This window comes from Fukomys damarensis, unplaced genomic scaffold, assembly GCF_012274545.1.
Source record: "Fukomys damarensis isolate Sample0158 unplaced genomic scaffold, DMR_v1.0_HiC HiC_scaffold_35, whole genome shotgun sequence".
In the NCBI taxonomy this organism is placed as follows: Eukaryota; Metazoa; Chordata; class Mammalia; order Rodentia; family Bathyergidae; genus Fukomys; species Fukomys damarensis.
In genome coordinates, this window is record NW_022900947.1 from 10888426 (window position 1) to 10914015 (window position 25590).

The window sequence follows — 25590 nt, forward strand, 5'->3', positions numbered from 1 at the left end:
AAAAGTTTAAACTGGGCGATTGATTTTCAGAAATCTTGGGTAGAAAAACACATGGTGAAAAATGTCACCAGGAAAGATGTCGTATCATTATACACTGACCTTTTACAGAGGCCCACATAACTCACGGCTGGGAAGCGAGGAGCTCTACGTGCACACTTAAGATCATGCACAACGGCCGCGGATGCGTGCGTTCTTCAGAGGCGCCGCTACAGTGTTCAAACCGACACGCCGTGACCCGGATGGCTCTGCTAACATTTGTTCTTAACAAAGTGAGTTTTATGTAATTTAAAAACTCTGTTCTTTTAATGCTGCCTTATTGGTGGTGACTCACTGTTCAGTGAGAAGCTCATCACAGGAATCCCTGACTTAGGCCAACTTTGGAAAGAAAGTCTCTTGCTCAGTATGCTCAGCCCTTCTGAGGATCTGCTTCTCTTTACCTCATCACACCCAGGATACCAACTCCTCCGTTCATCTGCACCTCTCCCCTTGCCTACCCACAGGGCGTCGCGCCTGTCCTCTTCCTCATCACCTATAGACCTCCTTCTTCTCAGCTTCACCCTTGTGAGAACTCACTGTCACCTACCACCTTCCTCTTCTGCAGTTACGGCCCCAAGAAGCTCTCCTCTCATGGTCAGCAACCTCAATTATACTCTTGTTATGGGCCAGACTCTGAGCCTACTGCTGGGAACAGATTTGCAGGACAAGACAGAAACGGTCCTGATTTCATAAATCTTAGATTCACTGGGAAAGAGAGGTAGTTACAGACAAATGCCTTGGAGGTGGCACAGAGACTTATTAGAACAGGTGTCTTCTCTTGTACCCCACTAGAATGTCCTTAGTTCTCTCTTGGAGCCACTGCCCCCCACCTGCTTTTGTCCTCTTTGGGAAAGTGGGGTCAGCAGCACTTCAGCTTTACCTGAAAGGGAACAGGGGACAGTGATAGCGCGCTCTCCAGGTCCTCATCCTGCAGCCACTTCCGCCTGCTCTGGTGCTTGGAACTACTAGGAGGCCAGAGCTGTCCAGCTCCTTCTCTGAGGGGCCTGAGTGTCATAGCAGCCCTTCCCTGTGCAGACCTGCGCTCTGCGCTCAGGCTTGTGGGAAGGCTCACTGTGATACACCAGGCATGCCTGGCAAATATCGTGAATATTTAAACTTTAAGTTATTACAGTAAGAGACACATTGCCATCAATCCTCCTTGAAATCCACCCTTCCTTTCAAGCACAGTTATTCCATCATTATGGCTGGTTTCTGAAGCAGTTCTGGAAATCCTTTCTCTTGAGTGTCTTTAGTTGTTCTGTGGTGGCTCCCTCAAAGTCCTGAATCAACTAAACACATTTACTTTTAAGGGTCGTTTTAATTTTGGGGAAGAGCCAGAAGTCACACAGTGTCAGAGCCGGTGAATAAAGTCGATGAGGACACATGATAAAGTTTTGTTTTGTTTTTTGAGACAGGGTCTCACTATGTAGTTGAGACTGACCTGGAACTCACTATGTAGCCCAGACTGATCTCAAACTCACAGCGATCCTCCTGCCTCAGCCTTCGGAGTGCTGGGATTACAGGCGTGCACCACCACGTCCAGCTGATAATGTTTTATTGGACAGAAATTGCTATAAACTTTTTTAATTGACTCAGGACATGGAAGCAGCCACACACACACAAAAAAAAAAATTCACAAAAGAGGACCTCCAGAACTGCTTCAGAAAGTAGCAAGAAGGCTGGATGAGCAAGTTGGAAGTGAGGAGGAATATTTTGAGAATGACGATGTGTCTTTTCTTGTAATAAATTTAAAAATTTTAAACACACACTGTATTTTTGATCAGTTCTTTAGAAAGTTCCTGTGCTGAGCACCACCAAATTGCATAACTCACAAAATAAATGCCCAATACATATTTCTTGAATAAACCAAACAAGTATATACTGTATTCAATTATTTTAAGAAAGACTGTATTCAGTGATGGTAGATAATGTCTGAGTAGAAAAAGTGACCACACAAAATTACTCTGCATATGCAAATCAATATAGAGATACCTCAAAGAGTTGGGCCTACAGGTTCCATTTGACCCAGCCATCCCTCTGCTGGGTATCTTTCCAAAAGAATTAAAGAATCGTATCACAGTGATATATGTGCACCGATGTTTATAGCAGCACAGTTTGTAATAGCTAAAACTTGGAAACAGCCCATTTGCCCATCAGTTGGAAACTGGATAAAGAAGATGTAGTTTTTCTATAAAATGGAATACTACTCAGCCATAAAGAATGAGAAATTAGATTCATGCATAGGAAAATGGATACATATTGAGGATATACTCCTAAGTGAAATAAATAAGTCACACATGTGTAAATACCAAATAGTTTCTCTGGTGTGAAAAACTATAATAGTACATAAGATCCTAATGAGATGATTGACAATATGAAATAGGAAGAAAAGGGCTAAAGGTGGAAGGAAAGTGGGAAGGGTAGGAGAAAGGGAATAAGGGGAAAGAAAAAATTATGAGAAATGAAAAAATGGAAATAAAGTGTTTGTAAATGGGGAGGGGAGGAGGAGGTGAAGGGAGGGCAGGGACAAGGGGGAAAATGAGAACCAAGACCTGTCATGAAAAGGTACAAGATCCCAATGATGAATGTAACTGTACTGTAGACCTAGATTGTACCAATAAACTCAATAAAAAGAAAAAAAATTACTCTGCAGAGTGTGATACCCAAACAGGGGTTCAAAACCATCATGAGTCTATTTCAAGGCCCAAGGGGGAACTCACCCTATAATTTATCAACCACGTGAATTTCACCAAGGGGCTGCAAGTGCCCTTTGATTCAGACTGTCATTCCCCATGTGTGTAGCATCTGTCTTCCTCTGTTTTGTGCTGCTATCACAGAATATCGACAGTTTGCTAATTTATAATGAACAGAAATGTATTGGCCCACGGTTTTGAAGGACAGAAAGTTCAATATCAAGATGCCCATATCTGATGAGGACTACATCATCACATGGGGAAAGGCAGCACCTGAATTCAGCCTGTTATAACAGCACCGACCCCACTGGCACTGGTACGACTCTCATAACACAAAGATCGTGCTTCTTAACATCATTACACTAGCAATTCAGTTCCAACATGTGCTTTGGCATTCAACCTGAAACAAACTCTATCTTGGTCAGAACTAAGTGTATCTGTCAGCACCTGGTTTAGCACAAAAAGGCTCTCAACTAATATTCATTAAATATGTTAATCAAATACCTGCAGAATTGCTTTGTTTGATCTGTACATTGTTTCTATATCTTCAATTGTTTACCAAAAAAATTCTACATTAAAAAATTCCCACTTTCACATTCCTTAAAATATAGCAGAGGGTCTAGAAAGAGTATTGATATAAATAATGTCAGTGGTACTGTCATTAAAAGCTTTGTGGGGGGGGCTCATTTGGACTCTCTAGTTCACTAAGTCCTAGCATAACAAGCTTCCTGCATCCACACCTTCCTGAGGGTATTTGGCTTTGTGACCCTGTTCTATACGAGCATATTTAGGAAGGGATTTAGCTGAGTGGTTCCTCCGCCTGCTTTGTAGGTATAAAGACCCTAGTTCGATCCCTGGTACAAAAAAAAAAAAAAGAAAAAAGAGGTCACTTGAGATAAGAAGCCCTAACCATTTTCAAATTTGCAATTTAAATTATTTGGCATAATTTTTTTAAATAGAGAACTTAAGATGGAGAGTAATGATGAGTCTGGGGATGGAGAAAAAAAGAACTTAACAGGGAGGAACTCACTTTCCGCTCCCCCTTCTGTCTCTCTTAGGCAGAAGCTATCTTTTCCTCAATAAACTTTTCCTACTCTTGGAAAAAAAAAAAAAGAACTAAACATATTTCTGTCCTTTTAGGAATTTAACTCAAAACATTCCCCAAATCAGCCACACACAAACGGAGGACTGGAGGATGAAGTAAGAGAACTTGTTCTCCACATGTTCCTCCTCCCTGGCCCGTGAGGAAGAGAAGGGTTGGTCATGAATATATACCGACTGGGAAACTGTAAAAGAATACCCTTCTGGAGAATAAAATTTTCAACAGCTTTAAAGGTGGAGTCGTTGCATTCAGAGCCTGGTATCTGATAGGTCATCCCCCCCCCCAGGTTAGCTTCAGTAGCATAAGGATGTGAAAATTACTGAGAGTGGGTGGAGAATACAGGCTTCCTGAGGAACCTGGTGTTATTTATCTGTGGGTAGGATTACAAAAGGTGGCATAAAAGACAAATAATAGCTATTGAGTTGGAGTAATAGATTCCCATAGTGGAAAGAAAACTAAGGAAGCCACCCACTAATAGTCAATAGGAAGATTTTATTTAAGGAAAAAAGATGAGAAAAAAATGTGTCACCCAGGACTTTTTTGATTTGCATAGAAGCACAGGGCTCAGGGACTTATCCTAAGTAATATGCAGACTGAGCTTTCTTGTTATGCCAAGAATTCTCTTTGTTGTGTTTTCCTCCTCTTTTCTTTGCTAGTCCACTGTTCACTGGACCAGAACAATCTCCCAATAATATACTGACTCAAATGACAATAATATTGTGACAATGAAAGCTGCAAAGCTGAAGGTGGGAAATGATGAGCTCAAGAAAAAGCCAAAATGAAGTTGGCCCTGCCCTGGTTGCCTATGGCTAGAAAACGATTTAATTGCAATGAGCAATGGATCCAGACTTCAGAAATCTTCTGAGGTGTCCATGACTAATTGACACTTTCTGCAATTTCAAAACATGCATTTATCCATCCATTCGTTCAATAGTCTATTAAATATCAGGCATCATGAAAATCAATGTTGATACTCTGACATTAAAGGCTAGATAATCATGTAATATAGTAAGAGGTAGTTCTAGGGCATCTGAAAACATGGTAACAGGGAAATAGTTCGTCAGATAAAAACTTCTGGTAGAAATTAACAAGTTTTTAAAAGATGGGCAGGGCCGGGAATTTGTCTCAATGGTTCTCCGCCTGCCTCACAAGCACAAGGTCCTGAGTTCGATCTCCAGTAAAATAAGAACAACAACAACAAAATATATACAACAAGAAAGTCTTGGTTATGCCAATGTTTATGGGCCAGAGATTTATCTCAGTGGTTCCACTGCTTGCCTCTCAAGAGCAAGGTCCTGAGTTTGATCTCTAGTACCAAAAAAGATGGGCAAAGTGGTATCTAAGTAGTTACCACCATACAGCAGACAACTCTACATGGTGGCTATTCATTGTGCACCAGGCACTCTGCATAGGGTTCCAAGCCAGTGTACTGGGAACCGATGATTAAAGATGCTGAAGCACAGGATCCCTTGCAACTTGAATAGCCTATTCATGCTGGAATGAACGAAGTGTGAAGTCAGGAAGGAATGGGGATAAAGGAGTGAGTGCAGCCAATTTCTTCAAGGAAAATTTAAGACTTTTTATTAAAGCTGGAGCAAATGGAAGACCAGACAGATCTGGGTTTGAAAAGGTCTCTCTGGATGCTCTTTAGAGAATGCACAGAAGAAAGCAAAGAGTGAAGGCGAGACACTAGTTTAGAGTATGATCTGGTATTCTAAAGGAACAGATACCGACTTGATTTCAAAACGACTACACAACTTCAGTAGTCAAGACAATGTAGTTCCAACACGAGGATGACAAATAGAATAATGGAACAGAATTGATAGTCCAGAAGCAAATCCCTTCATTTACAGGCAACTGACTTTAGACAAGGTGTCAAAACAATTCAGGAAGAACAGTCTTTTTAACAAATGATTCTGGGCTAACTAGATAGCCACATGTTAAAGCATGAGTTTGAATCCCTATTTCACAACAAACATAACGATCACCAGAGTAAGTATAAAAGTAAAAACAATATTTTTAGAAGATACCACAGACCTTTGCTTGGAAAACATTTGTAGTTATGACACTAAAAGTATAATCCATAAAAGAAAAGTTGATTAGCTTGAAATTCATCAAAATGCTAACAATTTACACTTTAAAAACATTATTAAGAAAGTGAAATAGTGGGCTGGCAATTTAGCTCAGTAGTTCTGCTACCTGCCTTGAAAGTGCAAGGTCCTGAGTTCAATCCCCGGTGCCCACACACACAAAAAAGAAAGTGAAGTAGCCATGTAAAGACTTGCAGAAATATTTTTAAACAATAGATTCAATAAAGGACTTTTATCCAGAATATATAAAGAACTCCTATAAACTCAATGATAAGAAGACAAATCGCCCAATTTAAAAATGAGCAAATGATTGTGTAGCCAGTTCTCCAATGAACATAGGTGAACGGCCCTGAAGGTGCATTAAAAATGTTCAATAGGACTGGTCCTTGGGAAATACCTTAATCAAAACCACACTACATCCCACTTCATACCAAGTAGGATGACTACACAGTAAATGATGAGCAAAAGAATAGAGAATATGGAGAAATTGGAACCTTCATCCAAAGCAGCTCCTCAAGATGTTAAACCTGAAACTACGACATGACTCAGTAGTCCAATATTTCCATATTTAATCAAGAAAAATGAAATCATATCTTTTACAAATACTTACACATAAATGTTCCTGGTAGATGGCACACGGGAATGAACTGTGGTTTACCCTTACAATCAAATACTATGTGGCAGTAGGGAGGAAAGAAGTTCTGATGCTTGTGAGGGCAGAGATGAGTCACAAATATATTAGCTAAGGGAAATAAGTCAGGGCCAAATACATGGCTCCACTTACAGAAAATGTCCAGAGAGAAGCACATCTATAAAGACGGAAACTAGTGATTGCCTGGACTAGGGCTTGGAATAGGCACCGTGGACCTTACTCGGATGAAAAAGGTCTTCTAAAACTGGAACATGGTGCTGATTATACAAGTCCATAAATACACCAAAAATCACTGGTGTGTACAAGTAAGTACAACTGAGGAATTTTATTATATGCTTAAAATAAACAGTAATGCTGTTTTTAAAAAGAACAGAGGAGAACTGGAAGAAAATAATATGGGCTAACATTAAGGAAGTAATATCAGCAGAAAACAAAAAGATCTACGAGTGAGTGAGTGGCAAAATGATCCTAGGATTAAAAGCAAAAACAATGGAGATAGCTAACAGTAACTGACCAATTATAACTGTATGCATTTCACAAACATTACTGTTAAGGATTTCGTAGAAGCACTATTAGGTTGGGAAAAGTGTTTCATATTTGAGGAGACTCTGCCGAGGCATAGAGAGGTTAAGAAATTTTCTGCAGGATACACAGTAGGGGATAACTGACCAAGTTATTTATGGAGCTAAGAGGAAAGAAGAGGGATGGGTTTCACTGAGTGAGTGTCCTATAAAGACATTGTAGTGCTTGCCAACAACCTGCTCTCTGATTTTATTTACTTAGCTCTGCCTGAGAGAAGGAACATTTACACTGTTTAGTTTCTAGCCATAGAGTCTAGCTAAAATAGGTTGATCCTAATGTCATTGTTCACTTAGGAAGGCATCCGCTGAAACATTGATCATTTCTGCCTGTGATCATCAGAAATGCCAAATAGTAAGTCAAGGACAGTGCCCGATGAAATGAAAAGCAGTAAGGGCTTGTTCCCTAGTGAGTAGATATTTTAAAGGCAATAAGAGCACCCTTCTGACAACAAAGCCAGAAATAGCCACAGGAAAGCCAACAGGCAGAAACTGGCTTCTTTCTAGGCAGGAACCAGAAAGCCAGAAATAAGAACTTTATGCTGGGCCAGGGATTTAGCTCAGTGGTTCCGCCATCTGCCTCACAAGCATAAAGTCCCAAGTTTGATCGCCGGTACCAAAAAGAGCTTTATGCTAAGAAGTGGTTTTTCTTTGATCACTATTTTCACCAGATTACTCCAAGTTTAGGAGGCGACACTAGAAAGTGCTAAGTAAATATTGCTATGTTTCTTACACAAGAACTTTGCTTGTGCAGGGAAAGGGCAGGTCGGCATTGATCCTGTCCTGGTCACCCCGGCAGAAGGTGTGAGAAAGTCCTTTATACTTGCCTCAGCCAGCTTGACCAGACACAATGCTCCTAGGGACCGAGGCCTGGCACAGGCAGTGTCCAGAAAGAAGGTGATTCCTGGAACCCTTCTTTTCATGTCAGTCCTGTGTTGTCATGCTGACTCTCTGGGTGGTGAGTTCTGAGGACAACCTCTGGGCAGAAAAGGAGAACACTGGAGTACACAGGCTCCATGTCGATTCTAGTTTAAAAACTTTTTCTTCTACCGTCACTGGTGAAAAATCCTAGTGTATTAAGTTAGAATTCCACTAGGTATTTAAAGAAGACAAATAATAATAATGATGATGATGATGATAGCAATAATACTAAATAATAATAGAAAACATGATTCCTTACCTTATGGTTAGAATAGTATATTAATTTCCTGTGGTGGCCATGACATATTAATACAAAGGGAGTGATCACAACAACAGAAATGTATTCCCTCACTCTTGTAGAGTTCAGAAATCAAGAATTAGGCTGCATGGGTTCCTCCTGGAAACTCTGAGGGAGAACTGGTATCATGTCTCTCTCCTAGCTTTGCTGGGCTGCATTATTGTCTTTGATTTACAGACAGACATATCACTGAAACCTCTCCTTTTATCTCCACATGGCTTTCCCATGACTTTCCTTAGTGTTACAAAGTCCTGTCTCCTTTCTCTTATAGAGGCATTAGGAATGGATATATGGCCCACATTAAGTCCAGGATGACCTCATCTTGAGATCTTTGAATTAGCTAAAGGCATCTGCAAGTCTATTTCCAAAATAAGGTCATAGGTACTGTGGTTAGGATATGGGTGTGTGTTTTTGGAGGATACAACCAACATACTAACAAACTAGCTAGGCTTTAGTGAAATTTGATATGTGTCCATCTTATGTCTAAATTGTTCACATGTCATATCACATTTAATCCACACAACAAGCCCACACAATGAAAACTTGTATAGTATATATTTATAAATGAGGAAACCAAGAGCTTAATTAATTGGGTCACATTACTCAACTACTAAGCCAGGCAGGCAAGGTACCTCTAGGGTATACAGTCAGATAAGTATTCCTTGGTGTGTCCTATACATACATAACCACATAAAGTGCATGGATGATACCTGATTTCATTTTTTCATTCCTTCATTCACAAACAATACCTTAGGTGCTCAAGACATATTTACTGCCTTTGAATTTATATTGAATAAATGACTGAAATGCCTCAACCTCTATACTGGCCACTGGGATGCATATGTCAACAAGATTCTAATAGTTGCTGGAAAAAATCAGAAATACCTCTTCTCTAAGCTAGGCACGGTTTAGGATTTGATTAACACTATCAATAAGATAGAAATTCAAGATATTAAGAATCAGAGAGGTGAGACCAGATAAGGAACTATTCTTCTCTCCATTTTCCTCGCATTAATAAAAATATTAGAAATAAAATGAGAAAAAACACTGACTTTCACATATTAACACACGTTTTATCTACCTGCTGTGAAGTCTTTATCTCTCCTTTATTTGTACATTCTCTCTTGATGTATGTAGGAAGATATCCTCCACTTCTTTCAGTGGGGGTGGCAGAGAGCCACTAAAGTTGTCACCAAGTAGAAGTGCTACAAAGAACATGGAAGTAGGGGGAGAGGTGCTGCAGCTATAGAGCTTTTTTATAACCTCTTCTGGGAAAACTGAGTGGCAGGTATGATATCCAATCACAATTGCCTTCCTTCATTTAAAGCAAAATTAATGGCTGCGTTTCTCTGGTCTTTAGAAGCAGATTCAATAGGAAACTAGCCTAATTTTTCAACACCGATTTTTACTCACGAGTTTCTAGGATATCACATATTCCATTTGTTGGAGAACTGCAATGTTTATTTTTTTGTGAAAGGTTCGCACAGGTGTTAGAGTAACTCCCTTCAAAGTGACAGCAGTCACAAAGAATTGTTTTTGGTTTTTTTTTCCTTTTATTGTAATAGAAAGGAGGAATAAATCCATCTGATACACAGTGACTGGGATTACAAGTTCCCAAAGAGAAATATGGCTCAGGGTGTCCTGCATTAATGGTCCATGGAGGGTCAGCACTTACTTCTCCACCATGGATATGCCCTGAGCAAACCCAGGATGGTGGCTTCAAAGAGGTGGAGGAGAAGGTTAAGAGAAACATATGAAACTAAAATACCCACATTCATGAGAAAATAAATAGAAATTTGAGATAGAGTAGAGGTTTTATTTAGGGAAATGTGTATTTTAAGCCTTGGGAAGGAGGTTGTAGAAGATGAAGTATTCCAAGCTATGGTGTGGGTGTGAGTTATGAAATAGGGACTTTGTGGCATCAGAAGTAGCAGTGTTTCAACATAGAAAATTTTAAGGAATAAAATAAACCTTCCTTGTCAGTGATCAATGATTTTTAAATCTAGAATTTAAAGGTTAGCATTTAAGTTTTCTTCTCAAATGAAATCTTACAGGAGACCTCAAATTACAGAAGAGGAAAAAATAATTTGAAAATGAATTAAAGCCCTCCTGCCTTTTTAGACCCATTTCCATTCACCCCATATCCTACAGTTTCTAAAATATAGGCGGAATCCTGCCACCCCACCCCTTTGAGCAGCTTTTTACAAAGTAAGGTGATTGTACTTCTATGTATAAAAGATAATTTAGTCTAATTAGCAAAAACTATATATATTAAATTTTAATATTCATTTGTTTATTTTAATATGTATGATTCTACCAGACATTGATTTTATGGACATGGACAGATTTAGCTTTAAATTAATTTGAAGATAGATTTTTTTAAAATGATGGTGTAAAAAAGTTTTTTAAAAAGACTTCCATATATTCTATATGTTTTAATCACTCATTTAAGGTATAGTAATACTTGGCAGGGAAAAACAACCCTAACAATATGACTCATCATTAGTATGTGACTTTAGTTTTTCCTTTTGCTGAAACCAGTGGCAAATAATAGTGAAAAAAATGATAATGATGAAGATTAGATTTATTTTGGTTTCTATGCCCATCTTTTGTCTACTGGAAGTAGAAACAAGTGGACAGAAGATAAATCAGCAGATTAAATAATAGTTCTGGTTATTCTGCAAACCAAAAGAAGCAGACCCGGCTAACTGGAGATTATATGTAGAAAACTGGATGGCTACTTTGAGTACAAAGCAAAGTCTGAACCCCCTACACACATCAGATGCATTCCAGAAAAGTTGGGGTAACACAAATAGCTGCACATTGAGTCATTATTCACTGACTTGCTTTTACTAGCTCAGAAGTTTTACCAGAGGAAAGAAAAATGATCTCAAGCTATGATTAAAACTCATCCTTTAAGAATGTTAATAATTGTACCAAAAAGGCTTCTTGTTTTTCAGTGCATTGGCATTTATCTATCTATAGCCTTGCAAATGACCAGTGAATCCATATGATCTTTTCACATGCATTTACTATCGGGTTTCATTATGCTCATATCTCTTACCAGATGAACACGCTCCTCCCACCCCCGTTGGCTGGACTGACCACACTGCTTGGTATTTTGCCCAAATTATCTGCCCAGAAGAAGTTATAAAGAGGCTGCATACAATACCACCCCCTTTCCACCACATAGCTTCCATCATGTGATAACTTGGGCAATTACCACGTGCATTTGTACCCTCCAAGCATTCCTGAAAATGGAAATGAGGGCTTTCCAGGTTCAAATCTGCTAAAAATATAACACCTCCTCCAAATTAACCTAAATATCAAGAGTCTTTGCTTAGGGACAGGAATTTTAGAAGCTCAGTGTGATTACAGTGCTCGTCATCTATAGTCAGAAGCTCTATCAGCCTCCCACAGCAGGCAGTAGGAAAACATGTTAATTGTTGTGAAAAACATGAAATTTGGAAGACAAAAATCTTTCAAAATGAGGAACCCAGGGGAAGATTAATAAAAGGTAACTATATAAGTGAAACAATTAAAGAAAAGAGGAGGTTCACTGGTGGGAGGTGGTGTGTTGACGGTGTTGCATATTCATTGACCCATCAAAGAATGATTTAGTCATCTTCTGCGGGGTGATGGTTACTGTACCAGCTACTATGGAAATACAGGCAAGTAAGACATGGTTTCTGTCATCAAGGAATTACCGATCTAGAAGGAAAAAACCATAACATATAATTATATAAAAGAGGAGGTTCACTGGTGGGAGGTGGTGTGTTGACGGTGTTGCATATTCATTGACCCATCAAAGAATGATTTAGTCATCTTCTGCGGGGTGATGGTTACTGTACCAGCTACTATGGAAATACAGGCAAGTAAGACATGGTTTCTGTCATCAAGGAATTACCGATCTAGAAGGAAAAAACCATAACATATAATTATATATGAGACTATGTCGGAGTTTTTAATGGCTTTAACCTAAATGCTATTCTGACTCTGCTACTCTCATTTTTGCTGTTATATTTAAACTCAGATCTGCAAAATCAAGACAGCTCTTCTGTATATATAGTCACCGACCTAAGGACTGCTATGTCATTTCCTAACATATGTTTTTGAGATATTCCTCTAAAACCATGGAGGGAGAGAGTTGGAACTCGGAAAATGATGCTACAAGCAAAGTATGACTCTTTGGCATGCTGAGGACACTGAACTGAAGGAGTTCAGAAGACCTTAAAGCTATGTCTCTCTCTGACCATCTTCTATCTCTGCTATTTCTCCACCAAGGGAAATCACAGAAACCATAATTGCTTTTCTTCAAGACAGGTCATAGAAACAAGAATCTGTCTCCTCCAAAAGCAATCCATTAGTCCTGGAAACACTAATGTAATTGTTCCTGGCTTTCTGGGTAGAAGTTGGCCAAAAAGATTTTCCGATCAACTTTGTCTGACAGAAGCTCATTGGAACCTTGTTCCTGATGGGTGTTACCCCCATACCAAGGAAGAAGGAATGCTACTTAGGCCAAGGAGAATATGAACAGACAGTCTTGCTGGCTTTCCCTTCTAGCAATATTACCTTTACAGTAAACTTTTTGTTGTTGTTGTTCAGCTACATTTCTACAGGGCTATCAATTCATCACTAAATCTAATCATAAAAGCAGACAATGTTCTCCAGATTTGGCACTTTTATTTCTGAAAGCTCTCATAGACAACTTAGGAGTAAATAAATATGCTATAAGCTGGGGATTTAGCTCAGTGGTTCCACTGCCTGCCTTGCAAGTGCAAGATCCTGGGTTCAATTCCCAGTAAATAAAAACAAATGCTACGATTTTATCTTAATAATCTGCCTTTTGTTAGAAAAATGTCAACCACAAGACTTGTGATAGATGAGGAAAGATATCACATTTTTGTAGCCCGAAAGGGGCATGGTCAATAATTTGGGAATCATGTGTACTTCCTCTTTGTCTTAGAGGCCCATGACCAAAAATTTTGTATAAGAGCTGTATGAAGTATTATATCAAATGATCTAGTTTGGTTTATGGGAGCAAGACTTTCTCAAGCTTTCTTGGTCATGGATGATATTTTTTTGTGTAGAATCTATTGACCTCCCATGGAACTAGTACTTCCAGAATGTTTTTTTGGAAATGTGTCAGCAATACATAACAAATATACATCTATTATTCTTAAAAGAATGTGTATAGACCACTTGCACTATTGATTCCAATGACATTTTGCAGAAACTAGGCTACTATGCCCCATCTTATACACTTCCAGAATCTAATGTTTATGTATTGAAACAATTTGTGCACAATGGAAGAAGTTACATAAAAGGAATAAACCTGAGCATGAAAGGTTAGGACCAAATGCAAAAGGAAAAAAAGAAAGAAAGAGAGAGAGAGAAGAAACAAAGGTTTTACACACAGTAGTTAATTTATCATTAAACAATCTTCATGAATTGCTTGATTTCTGCATTCCTTTCTTGTTTACATAAATGATTCAACTGTTTGAATCATTTCTTAAGTGATCGTTTCGTTAGCTTCCAGTGGCAGAAAACACTTTCAGAGAAGACTAAAATAATTCATCAGGAAAGAGAGTCAGCCCAAGTAGTCCACTCTGTTATTCATGTATACAGGATACAAAGAGCCATGGGGGTCATTAATTTTATGGATTATATTCATAGGATGGAATAAGTCAAGTAATTTTATTTCCATGACATTAGCTCCACAGAGAATGATCATCCCTTTGATCTTCTCTGTTTTTTGAGAAGGTCTTCCACAGCAACCAAAACCACTTCAAATATTCTTTTATTCTCCATCATCCATCCCTTACAAGGTAAGAAAGTGTCCTAAAAATACGACTTTGTCATTCCTGGTCCATGACGGTTTTAGCTAAAATTTCTCCCCTAATATCATCATATATATATTTATGATTACTAATGTTACTAAGAGTGAAATTCACCATGGCTCTTAAATGAGCTAAAATAGGTAATGCATTCCTAACAGAACTAGCACAAATATCTGCTAAGTGTTGGCTATTATCGCATAATTATAAATTATTATATAAATAGTCCAGAACTTTAAATTCAAGCCCTCACTCCTCACAACAACATAGTTGGATAGATATTAGTGTTTTCATTTTCATACTACAGAACAGAGATCCAACAAACCAAACAGATATGGATCCTAGGGATGATATTATGTACAATCAAAAGCCAATTTAAATATTCACCTTTCAAATTTTTTATTTAATTTTACTTAATTTTATTATTTTGGTGCTGGGATCCCCAGGGCTTCACATATGCTAAGTACATACTCCACCCTTGACCTATACCCGCAGCCCTAAATATCTATCTTCTCATAATTTACTCAACTCTATCTGTTATAATTCCCTTTTCACAGATGAGAAGAAATAGGCCAGGAGGGATTCAGTAGATCACTCGAGGTCAGATAGAGCCTGGGGTGGAGCAGGTTAGGATAGTTTAATGTGTTAATACGGTTCTAACCCCCAAATAATTCAACCAAACTCTAATCTAGGTATCCCAATGTTTTGTAGGTTTCCAGAATTTTATAGGTATTGTAGAGATGTGATTAAGAGCCACGATCGCTTGACTTTAAAAGGAAGCAGATACTAGATAGTCTGAGAGGGCCTGATTCAATCAGTTCAAAGGTCCAAAGAGCAAATTTGAGGTTTCCCTGAGAAAGGATACATTCTAGGTGTGGACAGCAACATCGGCTCGGCTCTGAAAGTGTTACCCCACTATTCCGTATGGGCCTGCCCTGGGGTTTTTAGATTTGCTTCTCTGCCAAAATTACATACATCAATTCCTTGCAATAAATCATCTATCTATCTATCTATCTACCTATCTTTCTGCCTATCTACCTATATCTTGCTAATCCTGCTTCCCTGGTTGAATGCTGAATGATACACTTAGATTCAGACTCAAATATGTGCGCCCAAAGACAGAGTCCAGCTCAGAACTGTTAACATCATGGCAGCCATCAATACTTAACTTCCTTAAATTGAGTGGACCTTAGCTTTGTCAGGTCCCCATTAACTTAATTGAGCAGCTTAATTCACCATGAATAAGCAGTATAAATATTTATGTATTTATCTAGCATTGTCTCTCTTCTAGTATTCCTCAGACAATAATAATAATGTTAGTGGTGATTAACATTTACTAAGGAGTTACTGTTCCAGTAAAAACAATGTTCTTTTCTATCACTATCTCATGCAATGTGTATAATCTAAAAAGATTCTTCCCAGTACAAGGAAGAAATCTCTAAGCAAAAAAGCAGTCTAAAGATAGTCTGGACTGATCTGAAAGATAGAAAGCTCTCCATCTGTCTGGGAATGCAGGCCCAAGTTCAAGTCATTTGGAAGTCAAAATTCAGCATTGTATGCTAGCAGAAGTTGACAAACCCTAAGCTCCCTTATTCCAAAACTATCTTCTCTGGCAAGTTTCATAGTTTCCACTATACTTATAAATTGTGGATAAGATTGTTCTCAAATGACTGAGTATGTTTATATCTGGAGTTTTTGCAAAGGTAGAAGTACTAATGACCTTACTTTTTTCATGGCCTCCCACAGGGTGACTAAAAAGATATCGAAGCACACACAAAATAAATGCAAGTCAAATCAAAATTAATTCTTAATTATCCACATTGACTGTTGGAGAAAATGGGAAGATAATCTGAAATGCAGATAATGACAAATATAGTTTATCATTGGCTGTTAAATTCTGCACCCCAACTTCTCTGTGATTGGGTGAAAAATGTATCTACTTCTTAAATAGAATTCTAGTCTTCTAGCTGTTCTTAAAATATCTGTGTTGTTTATTAGCATTTTTAATTAAACAGAGTCAATAAAAATTAGTACCAATTTTAATTTTCCTGTGGACTCTAAATTCAGACCATTCCACCAAAAATCTGAGGCAGTAAAGGGCAAAAATCATTGCACACAGATGTTTCCATAGGACACAAATCAGCAAACCTAAATTGTGAGGCTAATTTTTTATTAACAGATGAAAAATACTTTGTTTCAAATAGGAAGTTCACACCAAACGCCCTCATACCGGAAGATTCCGTGTCATCCTGGCTCAAAACCACCTAAGAGCATTGTCAACAGGGTTGAGCTGCAGCCATTTCGTGTCTGGGTAGTTTAAGCCAAAAGACTACTGAGTGAAAGAATGTGGCTTTTGTGGGATTTCCAAGGATTTTAGGGGCCCTGGGCTAAGGTACGAATCAACTATATTCATTTTCTAAGTTCAGTAAAGTGAGAAAAATTTTACCTGTCTTTGTTTTGTTCACATAAAAAGTTAAAATATCACAAACTACTTCAGGACAGAATGAAATGCTGGGTCCAGGAGATTAAAAAAGTAAAAGGCCTGGGTTCTAGTAAAAGGTCAGTAATTACGTATGCATGACACGGAAGGCAAAATATTAATCTGGGCTTCAGTTTTCTTATCACAATAACAGCCACTACTTGTTGAAAAAAAATTTTTTTTTTACTTTTCTAAAAGTATTTTTACATTTTTAAAAAATGAGTACATGTTTACAGAATATGACACTTACATTTCTTGTGTGGAACCGATACATGTGCATATCACATCTTAATTCCTTTCTTCATCCCCTTTCCCTCTTCTCTCTCCCCCTCCTTCTATCTCTCCATCCCCACCTCCTTTGAGAAAGAGCTATTTCCCATTTCCTATTATCCACTTTTTCTTTTCCTTTTTATTTATAATTTGGGTCTCTCATATAAGAGAAACAAGATGATATTTAAGTTTATATGTCTGATCCATTTCACTTGAATTATGGTCTCAAGGTACATCTATTTTCCTATAAATGAGCCATTTATCTTTCTTTACAGCAGAGTAGTACTCCATTGTGTGTAAACATCACATTTTCTTTATCTATTCATCTGTTGATGGAGATATAGCTTCTTCCATTATTTAGCTATTATGAATTGTACTGCTATAAATATAAGTATGCCTGTGTCAGTATAATACATATTTTTACAGGTTTTTATTTGTAAAATTCTCCTTAAAAATCGATACCATCAATAAATCTGCTTTACAGATAATAAACATGATGTGCAGAAAGTAATTTGCCCAGGGCAGGGTCATATAACAGTATAAAATAAGACCCCAACCTGTAGGCTTAGTGGTCATCTACACAGCCTTTTAGCTATGAAATGTGAGGGTTGAATTAGATGTTCTCTTCAGATCATGTGCTTTGTGAATCAACAATATAGGAAAATGTCTAAAGAGTTAGCCTCAGAAGAAATAACCATGTGAGAAAAGATTCTTCAAGATGTGAATCAAACGCCACCTCCTGTACGCCCTAGGCTTGTGTGCCAGCACATCCTGGGGTGAGTAATGCTTTAAATCTGGACTCAGACACTGACCACACTTCCCTGTCTCTCCTTTGCCTGTCTTTCCTATTCTCTTCCTATCTCTTCTAGGTGAAGACCATGACCTGTGCTCAACCTTGTGTGCCTCCGAAGATATCACATAACAGGTACTCTAGTTAAAGTTTTGTATATAATAGCACATAAACTGCACACAGGAAAGAAAATGTGAGATTGTGACAAAATGTGGAGGGCAAGAATATTTACAAATACAAGTCCAGTAACTCCCCCCACCCCTTGCCTGCAGTTTCATTTTCTGCTATTTCAGTTACCTGTGGACAGTTAGGGTCTGAACTTATGAAATGGAAAATTCCAGAGATAAACAATTCTTAAGTTTTCAGTTGCATGCCTTTCTGAGTAGCATGATGAAATTTCACATCACCCTACTCTGTCTTGCCTGGATACAAATAATTCCTTTGTCAAAGGCACACATGCTGTCTATGCTACCATCCTGTTAGTCACATAGTAGCCATCTCCTTTATCAGACTGGCTGCTGATACTGTACATTGTACATAGGATTCACTATTCTCTGTGACGTCAGGCCGCTAGTAGGGGTTTTGAAACATATCCCTCAGGAAGAAGGGGGAAAATAATGGCTACTGCATTAGAATAACCTCACCCTTTTCCCTGCTGTTCCTAACACATCTCACACCCTCAAGTTACCCTCTTTTGATTTTACCTTATTTCCTGCCACCACCCCTTGGAGCCACAGGGATTCCTGGCTGATTTTGTCACACCAAAAAGGCCCTCCCTTTGGGATTTTCCATCCTCTTGCCTGCAATGCCCTTCACTCAGATCCACACGACTCCCTTCCTCATTTCCTTTGGAACTCTGCCCCAGTGCCAGTGAATGTGAGTCCTTCACTGATCACCTACGATAAGGAACATCCCTCTCCACTCCTGGCTTCCTCCTGCCCCTGGTTCATGAGATTTCCTACCACCTAAAAGGGGATGAAGATATTTAGATGAGAGCTCATTTCTCCTCCAGCCAAGTGGCAACTCCATAATGTCAGAATCTTTCATCTAAAAGTAAGACTTTTAGGTTCTCAAATCCTAGAACAGTGCCCAGACTGTGTAGATAAACCAATGAATTAACAAGTGCTTTTATATCATACAAATATTGAAAAAAAATTTTAGGAGGTTTTTATGATAGAATATAATGTAAAACTCAAAGTTAATAACTCAAAGTTCATCTTTGATCAGTTTTTTGGCTTGTGAATTGTTACATTTGTTTTAAAAAAAAACCCTATCAATAGCATGTGAAACTTATTTCTGTGCTGAGATATTTGCTTATATATGATCCAATACTAAGAGAATATTAGTGCCACTGCCAGCAGAGGAATGGGTAGGCACATGGAGGGAGAGGAAGTCACTTAATGTTGGCAACCAGGGAGTTGCATTGCTAAATATTTGCCTCTCTCTGCACTCCTAAAGGCCATGAGCCCTGGCTGTTTCACTTGTGTCTTCCATGATGGGGCCTGGCAGGCAGGAGTGATTTCCATGCTTGTTGAAGAAATGAAGCCAGCGCTAAACTCAAAAGTGTCTTCCTAGTCCCATTTTGTGTTACTCCCATGTAGGCCACAATAAAGCTAGAATATCATGCTCAGCGCCCTGTAAGACCTTTCTCCTAGGACCTTGTTCACAATCCACATCTTCTGAGACAAGCCAAGACTTCCCAGGGGTCCCTTATGCCACATATTAGAAATGCCAAGTTGTGGTAAAGAGAGACTGTGCCTAAGTTGAGCTTTGGTATTTAATCAACACTCAACAAATGTCAAATAAATGAATAAACTTCATGGAGAACCTTTTCCAAGAGGAAGGTGTATACTTATGAAGTCCAGACTAGTGCAAACCTACCTCATTCTGGTCTCTTAATGAACTGATAAGAGTTTAAAGTGTTTAGAGGCTTAGGAAGAGAAATCTTAGAGATATAACAATATGCAGATAGGGATACATGCCACTGGTAAAAGCAATAAAAGTCTAAAGTCTATTTGTGCTGTCTAGGAAACTAGAAACTAATTTTATGAGCAGTTGCCCTATTCTTCCTTTTGCAACTGCTGTCCACAGAGAGGAGAATGAGAAGAGATTCCTTGAATATTTATAGTAAGCCTCCTGCTAATTAACCGATGTGCACTTAGTATATAAACTATCTAAAGGTCTCTCTACCTGCAGGTGTGTTTATGGGTATGTGTGTGTATAAAGAGTTGAAGAGAGAGACTGAATACACCAGCGGACAATGACCAGACCATATGTAAAAGCAGAACGTGACCTATAGTCTACAGCAACTGGCCCAGGAAATTTGCCCCTTATCTCCAATAAACAATGCAGGAAGGCAGCCTGCTATAAATCAGACTTACAGGAAGCAGGATTGCTATCCCTAGCAATAGTCCAGCAAGCTCACAATAACCTGTGCACCAGTAAGCCCAAACTGGTCAGACCTTGACTAATAGCTGGCAGTTTCCCTAATATCTGTCCACAGTTCGAACTTAGAAATAGCCAGAGTGCCAAATCTACCCCTGAGCAATCATATACAATGCTGTACTTTGTACTGACTATCACTAGCTCACAGCCTACAACAAGGGCCCCTCAAGACTCGCCTTTCTACCAGAAAGCTTTCCACTGTCCTTCTGCCTTCGAGTCTCTGCCAAAATATCAGTGATGATGGCAGACTCCTTTGCTCTAGCACTCACAAATAGCTTTTGCTTGCTCTCATTTGGTTAGTCTTCATTAATTTCACACCTACACATGTAATATATATATTACACACATATATATGTATAGTATACATATCTATACAAATGCAGATTACAATTTATAATTGAATGTCTATATAACTCACATAATCGCTAAATGATTATTTTATTTAATATCCTTCATTCATTATATTTCTTGAAAGAATTTTAAAATTAGTTTTAATATCTCTAATTTAAATGTAAAAAGTAGCAATTTTCTAATATGCACAAAATAAATACCCATTAGATCTATTCATTCATCATCTAAAAGTATTTCACATGCTACCATTAGTTATATAGCTTATTAGACAGATGGTGAGTTCAGAGTAAAAATCCCAGACTTCAAGTTCACCCCTCATGTGCTACATGGTATAGGACAAATGATCTAACCTCTCTGAATTCAGGGTCCTTGCCTGAAAGAAGCCAGTGATAAATCCAAATGTGTACGACGCTGGTAAAGGTGAAATTTGATGGTTTTTACACAAGTACAAGACATAGACAGGCACTCAATAGATACATTTATATTTTAATGCATGCAAAATATCAGGAGGCAAGAAGAATGAGAGAAAAAAAATCCTGTAGCATCAGAATCAGCTTCCCTAAGTTTCTCAAAACCAAACAAGTATACAGAGTCCACAGTTGGTCCACTCTTCAGCAGTAAACAACTGCTTATGTGCATTAAGTAAAATTCTGACAATGAAAAGCTTATTAAATCACCTGAGCTGAATCACAAGACATCATCAGCAAGGTAGATTACCAGGGAGAGGGAGATTCAGGCTGGGCCATTCACAGCCAAACAGAATCACAACCCAAACATGTGTTCAATGGCTGTTTAGGGGGTCTTTGAAGGCTGGTTTGAATTAAAGCAGAGAAAAAGAAAGATATTTAGCAGATGAGATAACAGTCCCAAATCTATTTTCACACATTTTTCTAGAAAAGACTGGGTCTCTTTCAAAAGCTTTAAATAGATACCAACAGTAAGAAATCTGGAATGCAAAAATTGCATATGTATATTATACTAGCATACATAATTATTTTTTAACACATTCACACTAACATGGGTCAGGTTGCTTTAGAAAATGGCATAATTAGTGTTGTTATTTTATAACTCCTCAAATCAATGGAATGCATTTCATAGACAGGAGCAGGGGTCCAGTTTCCTTTGGGAAGCTAGTAAGTTAAAGGAGATGCAGTAGGGGCTCAGATTCTTGATTCACTAATCCAAAAGGCATGCATCAGAACATGGAACGAGAAGGGGATGATGGGGCACGCTCTGTCCTGCAGAGAGATGATGCAAGGCAAGGTTAGATGTTGGCTCTGTCCCTGGAGCTGAACGCAGGTCTAGGACAGCTTACATCCCCTTCCAAGGATGGGAAGACCAGAGCAGGAAGAGAAGCGATTAGCATGTGGCTCAGAACCCCTTCCTAAACCACTACTTTACCTGACTTCTCCTGTTCTGTCTCCTAAATTCTTCTTCAAACATGATAGCTAACATTTACTTTTAAAGAGGGAAGCCTTGTAGCCATTTTGGAAATATTTATGTGGACCTTTCCAGGATTAATATCAGTGTTTTTATATCTTCCCCCAAGCTAATTTTTATCCAGCATCCCCTGATTCTTATGCTTGTCTTAAAACTTCTAGTTCCTCAGTTTGGTTGAGTCATCCTTTTTCATTTGTCTTGCTTTTTTAAAGTGAAGGCAAAGCTTAGTTCAATGGATGGGCCAATAAAATGGAATGTAAGTGTGGAAAAGGGTTACTGTCAAGCCTGACTTTTACACATTCATAAATGGAATCTGAGAAAGGTCAACATTCTAACCGATCTCATGGGGGCATCCATGGGCAGACCTCAACAAGGTCTTCCAACTTACAGTCCAGTGCTTATTTCCCACATCATGCAGGAGAGCTCAGTAGAGGGTCATCCTGGAGGCACTGTGTAAGCAACTTATTTCTGAATATTGTATTTTTTAAAATTCCGCACCCAAAAATGAGCAGAGAACTTAATACACATCAATATGATTTCCCAGAAAATTGTAGTCCCATGAGAACTGATCTCAAGATGCTGTGAGACCAAAGAAAGAGGCAAACAGGTCTAGAATACACAGAGTACAAGTTACTGGGGACCTGATGACAGAAACATGGACAATGGCAGCAGCATAAACAGTGGATCCCTAACAATTTGGATTAGAGGGAGGTGGGTTATATAATGGTTAGGATAAAAGTGACTTCATCGAAGTCAGAATGTATCTGGATTATTCTAAATACCAAAGAGGACAGGCCCATTCTGGGCATTAAGGGCACTAGTAACTGGTTGTAAAGTTCCAACATACCACTGTCATGGTTTTGTTTACAGGGTGCTGGGAAACTGCTGAGAAAACAGACCACAGAGTTAATCAGCGGCAACCATAGTGATGATTCAAGATGGCTGCAGTCAGGTCAAGTTAAGCCCATGCAAATGGCTCGGTGGCAAGAAGGAAAAAGAACAGAGAACCAAGGGCTGAGGCCAGGGAAATTCTTCATGCTACAAGATGACCCATTCAACAAAGAACCTGCTCTAACGAGGCTTAAAGAAACCTGCTCACCCAGAAACTTGGCATTTTAGTACTGAAAGACAGAAAGAGATAGAGATAGATATACAAGTGATGGATGATAGACTGACACACATATAGATGTAGATTTAGATGTATGCCTATATAGATGTAGAATAGTGGCATTAACTCCAAATAATTTTTAGTTCCTCAAAACCAACAAGAAAAGAATAACTGTGATTTTTAGTTCTTTGGTATATAAACACCTGAATTACTGAAACATCAACGATTGCATTTACAATTAAAGCTTCATTCATCATTGCATGGCACAATAAATCATACCATGTGTCATCATTGTAATGTCGTAATTTCTAGCTGACTGCAGCTTTAAACGTGTTCTCATAACATGTCTGGCTTCAGTGGATTCCCCAGACTGTCTTCGTCTTGAAGCCTGGTCTATAGCATATGCATCTTTGTAGCCCTCAGCAGGCAGAACCAAAGCTTTGTAGGACAGGAAAGCACAATAAATATATGTTAAATGGCTAAAAGGAAGAAAGCAAGGATTTTACTAACAAAGGAAAGAATAAAAGGGATCTCAAATGACCCTCCTCAGGACTTTTGCCTTAGCGGCTTGCATGCAAATAACTAGACCCTGTCAAGAAATCAAGGGCACATTTAAAAATCAAATGAGATCCCTTTTTTATTGGAAAGGCTTGGATATAGATCCAGGATCTGCAGATACATGAAAGACGGTCCATGTCATTATCAGCCAGATCCTGAAAATATGGATGGCAAACTCCTCAGTTCCATACATAGCAAAGGCAGTCTTTGCCCTGCAGAAAATTCCAGTATTTCAGATTTCAGATTTCAAAGCAAACTTCATTTTTCATGTTAAAAACAAAAACACAAGCCCTCCAGCCCTTTCTGCTCATGCTGGGAATTAAGCTTGTCATATTAAAAGAGGCTTTATAAGTTCAGCCTTTATTTATCCTATTCTTTATCATAAGGCCACACTATTTAAGGGTAATGTGTGTTTTCCAACGCTGTCTTGGCCCTGGTAACAGCTGGGCACATGAAATTTCAGTCGGAAATTCACACTTAAAACTTAACATTTTCTCTTTGAATGGCAACTGAAAAGAAAAAAATACAAAACACACCGGCTCAGCCAGAGAGCTGGGGGTGGGGGGGAGAGGGGAATCAACAAATCTTTGAAAAATAAAGCTGCATAATCTGCTATATTTCAGGCTGCCTTTATCCTCCAAATCCCCCATCTTTGTTTAAGCTACAAACAGACTCTATAAAAATCAGCTCACTGGCCTCCCCATATTATACACACCCCTGCACAAATCAAATGAAGCTTTGGCTGAAAAGCTGATAAAAAATACACCATCACCTGACACAGTGCTAGCTGATATATTTAAAAGGTGGTTATCATTTCTAATTCTTTCCTTTCTCTCCAGGGAATAGATCATCTTTCTAAGGAGCACGTAGAACTTGGGCATGGAACACACTTCAGCTTTTACATTTATTTTGATTAGGGATTTTCTAGCAGAAACACCACACAACGTGTTTCATCATCAGCACTGATTTCTAACACCTCGGGAGTGAACAGTTAGAGCGAAGCTGTTTAATATCAGGCCCTGACCAAGACCACCTCAACACATTCCTGTGCTGAAAATGAACGCTGGCTCTGCATTATCCAGGTACTTTGGGTCTGTGCTATTTCATTTGATTTGCATTTCTGCTGTTTGGAATGAATTCTTGAGGCTGACTAGCAACATCAGAAAGAAACACATTGTTTTTGGCCTTTGTGTCCTGGATTTTTCTTCTGATGGCTGGCACTTGGGGGTGGGGGTGCTGAGATCTCTTTGGTAGCTCTGATTCTCAGGCTGCTAACCCCAATCTGAGAGCCCTTCACACAAGTTTTGCAAAATCAGCTCTGCGGTGCTATCATCGTGACAGGTAGATCCCAAACTTTTGATGAATGGTCATCTTACCTATCAGTTCCACCAAGCAAAGATCATTATCAATCTTTGACTCCTCCAGGCTGAGCCCAGTGGACTAGGCTAATATGAACTCCATCACTCTGTTACCACATTATAGATTTTTGTAATAAAATTAACTAAAATTTATAGGCTATGTACTACTACTTGGTACAAACCAAGGACTTAGCAGACATTCTCTCCTTTATCCCTGTCCCAAACTCTCTTAGGTGGCTACTGACACCACTGTCCTAGTTTATAGTTCTAAAACAGTAGCTCATAAAGGCTAAGTCATTTACTGTGGAAGCAAGTCAGGATTTAAACTCACTCACACAGGCCAATTCAGAGCACAAGTGCTTAGGCAATGGTCTCATCTCTCACAGCTGCTTTCCACACTAGGCCAAGAAGCCATCAGGTTAAGACTCCTGCATCTCATGTATCGTTCTAATGTCTGTGTGTTAAGCTCCATCCAAGTGTTAACACATCCATGTATTAAGCTCCTACAGCAATGTTCCGAGGCACCGTGCCTAATAATACAATAACCCTGCTCCATTAAGTCGCACAATTGTTATTCACCCCAA

The 25590-nt window shown here is 38.8% G+C and overlaps 1 protein-coding gene and 1 long non-coding RNA gene across 10 annotated transcripts in view; one reads left to right on the plus strand and one right to left on the minus strand.

Moving 5' to 3' along the window:
- Ldb2 (LIM domain binding 2) overlaps window positions 1–25590 on the minus strand; it is a 459105-nt gene that overhangs the window by 193995 nt on the left and 239520 nt on the right. The window contains exon 1 of one of the 9 annotated variants that reach the window (XM_010641888.3): window positions 100–156. The exons of the other annotated variants lie outside the window; for them this stretch is intronic. Within the exon in view, the coding sequence (XP_010640190.1) occupies window positions 100–118 (19 nt within the window). The 5' untranslated portion in view covers window positions 119–156. Of the gene's footprint in view, window positions 1–99; window positions 157–25590 lie in introns of those variants that run through there. 9 annotated transcript variants of the gene reach the window in all.
- On the plus strand, window positions 196–23851 carry LOC117284248. The gene is made up of 3 exons (XR_004515336.1): window positions 196–269; window positions 17826–17881; window positions 22853–23851. It is a non-coding gene; the product is annotated as an uncharacterized LOC117284248 (long non-coding RNA).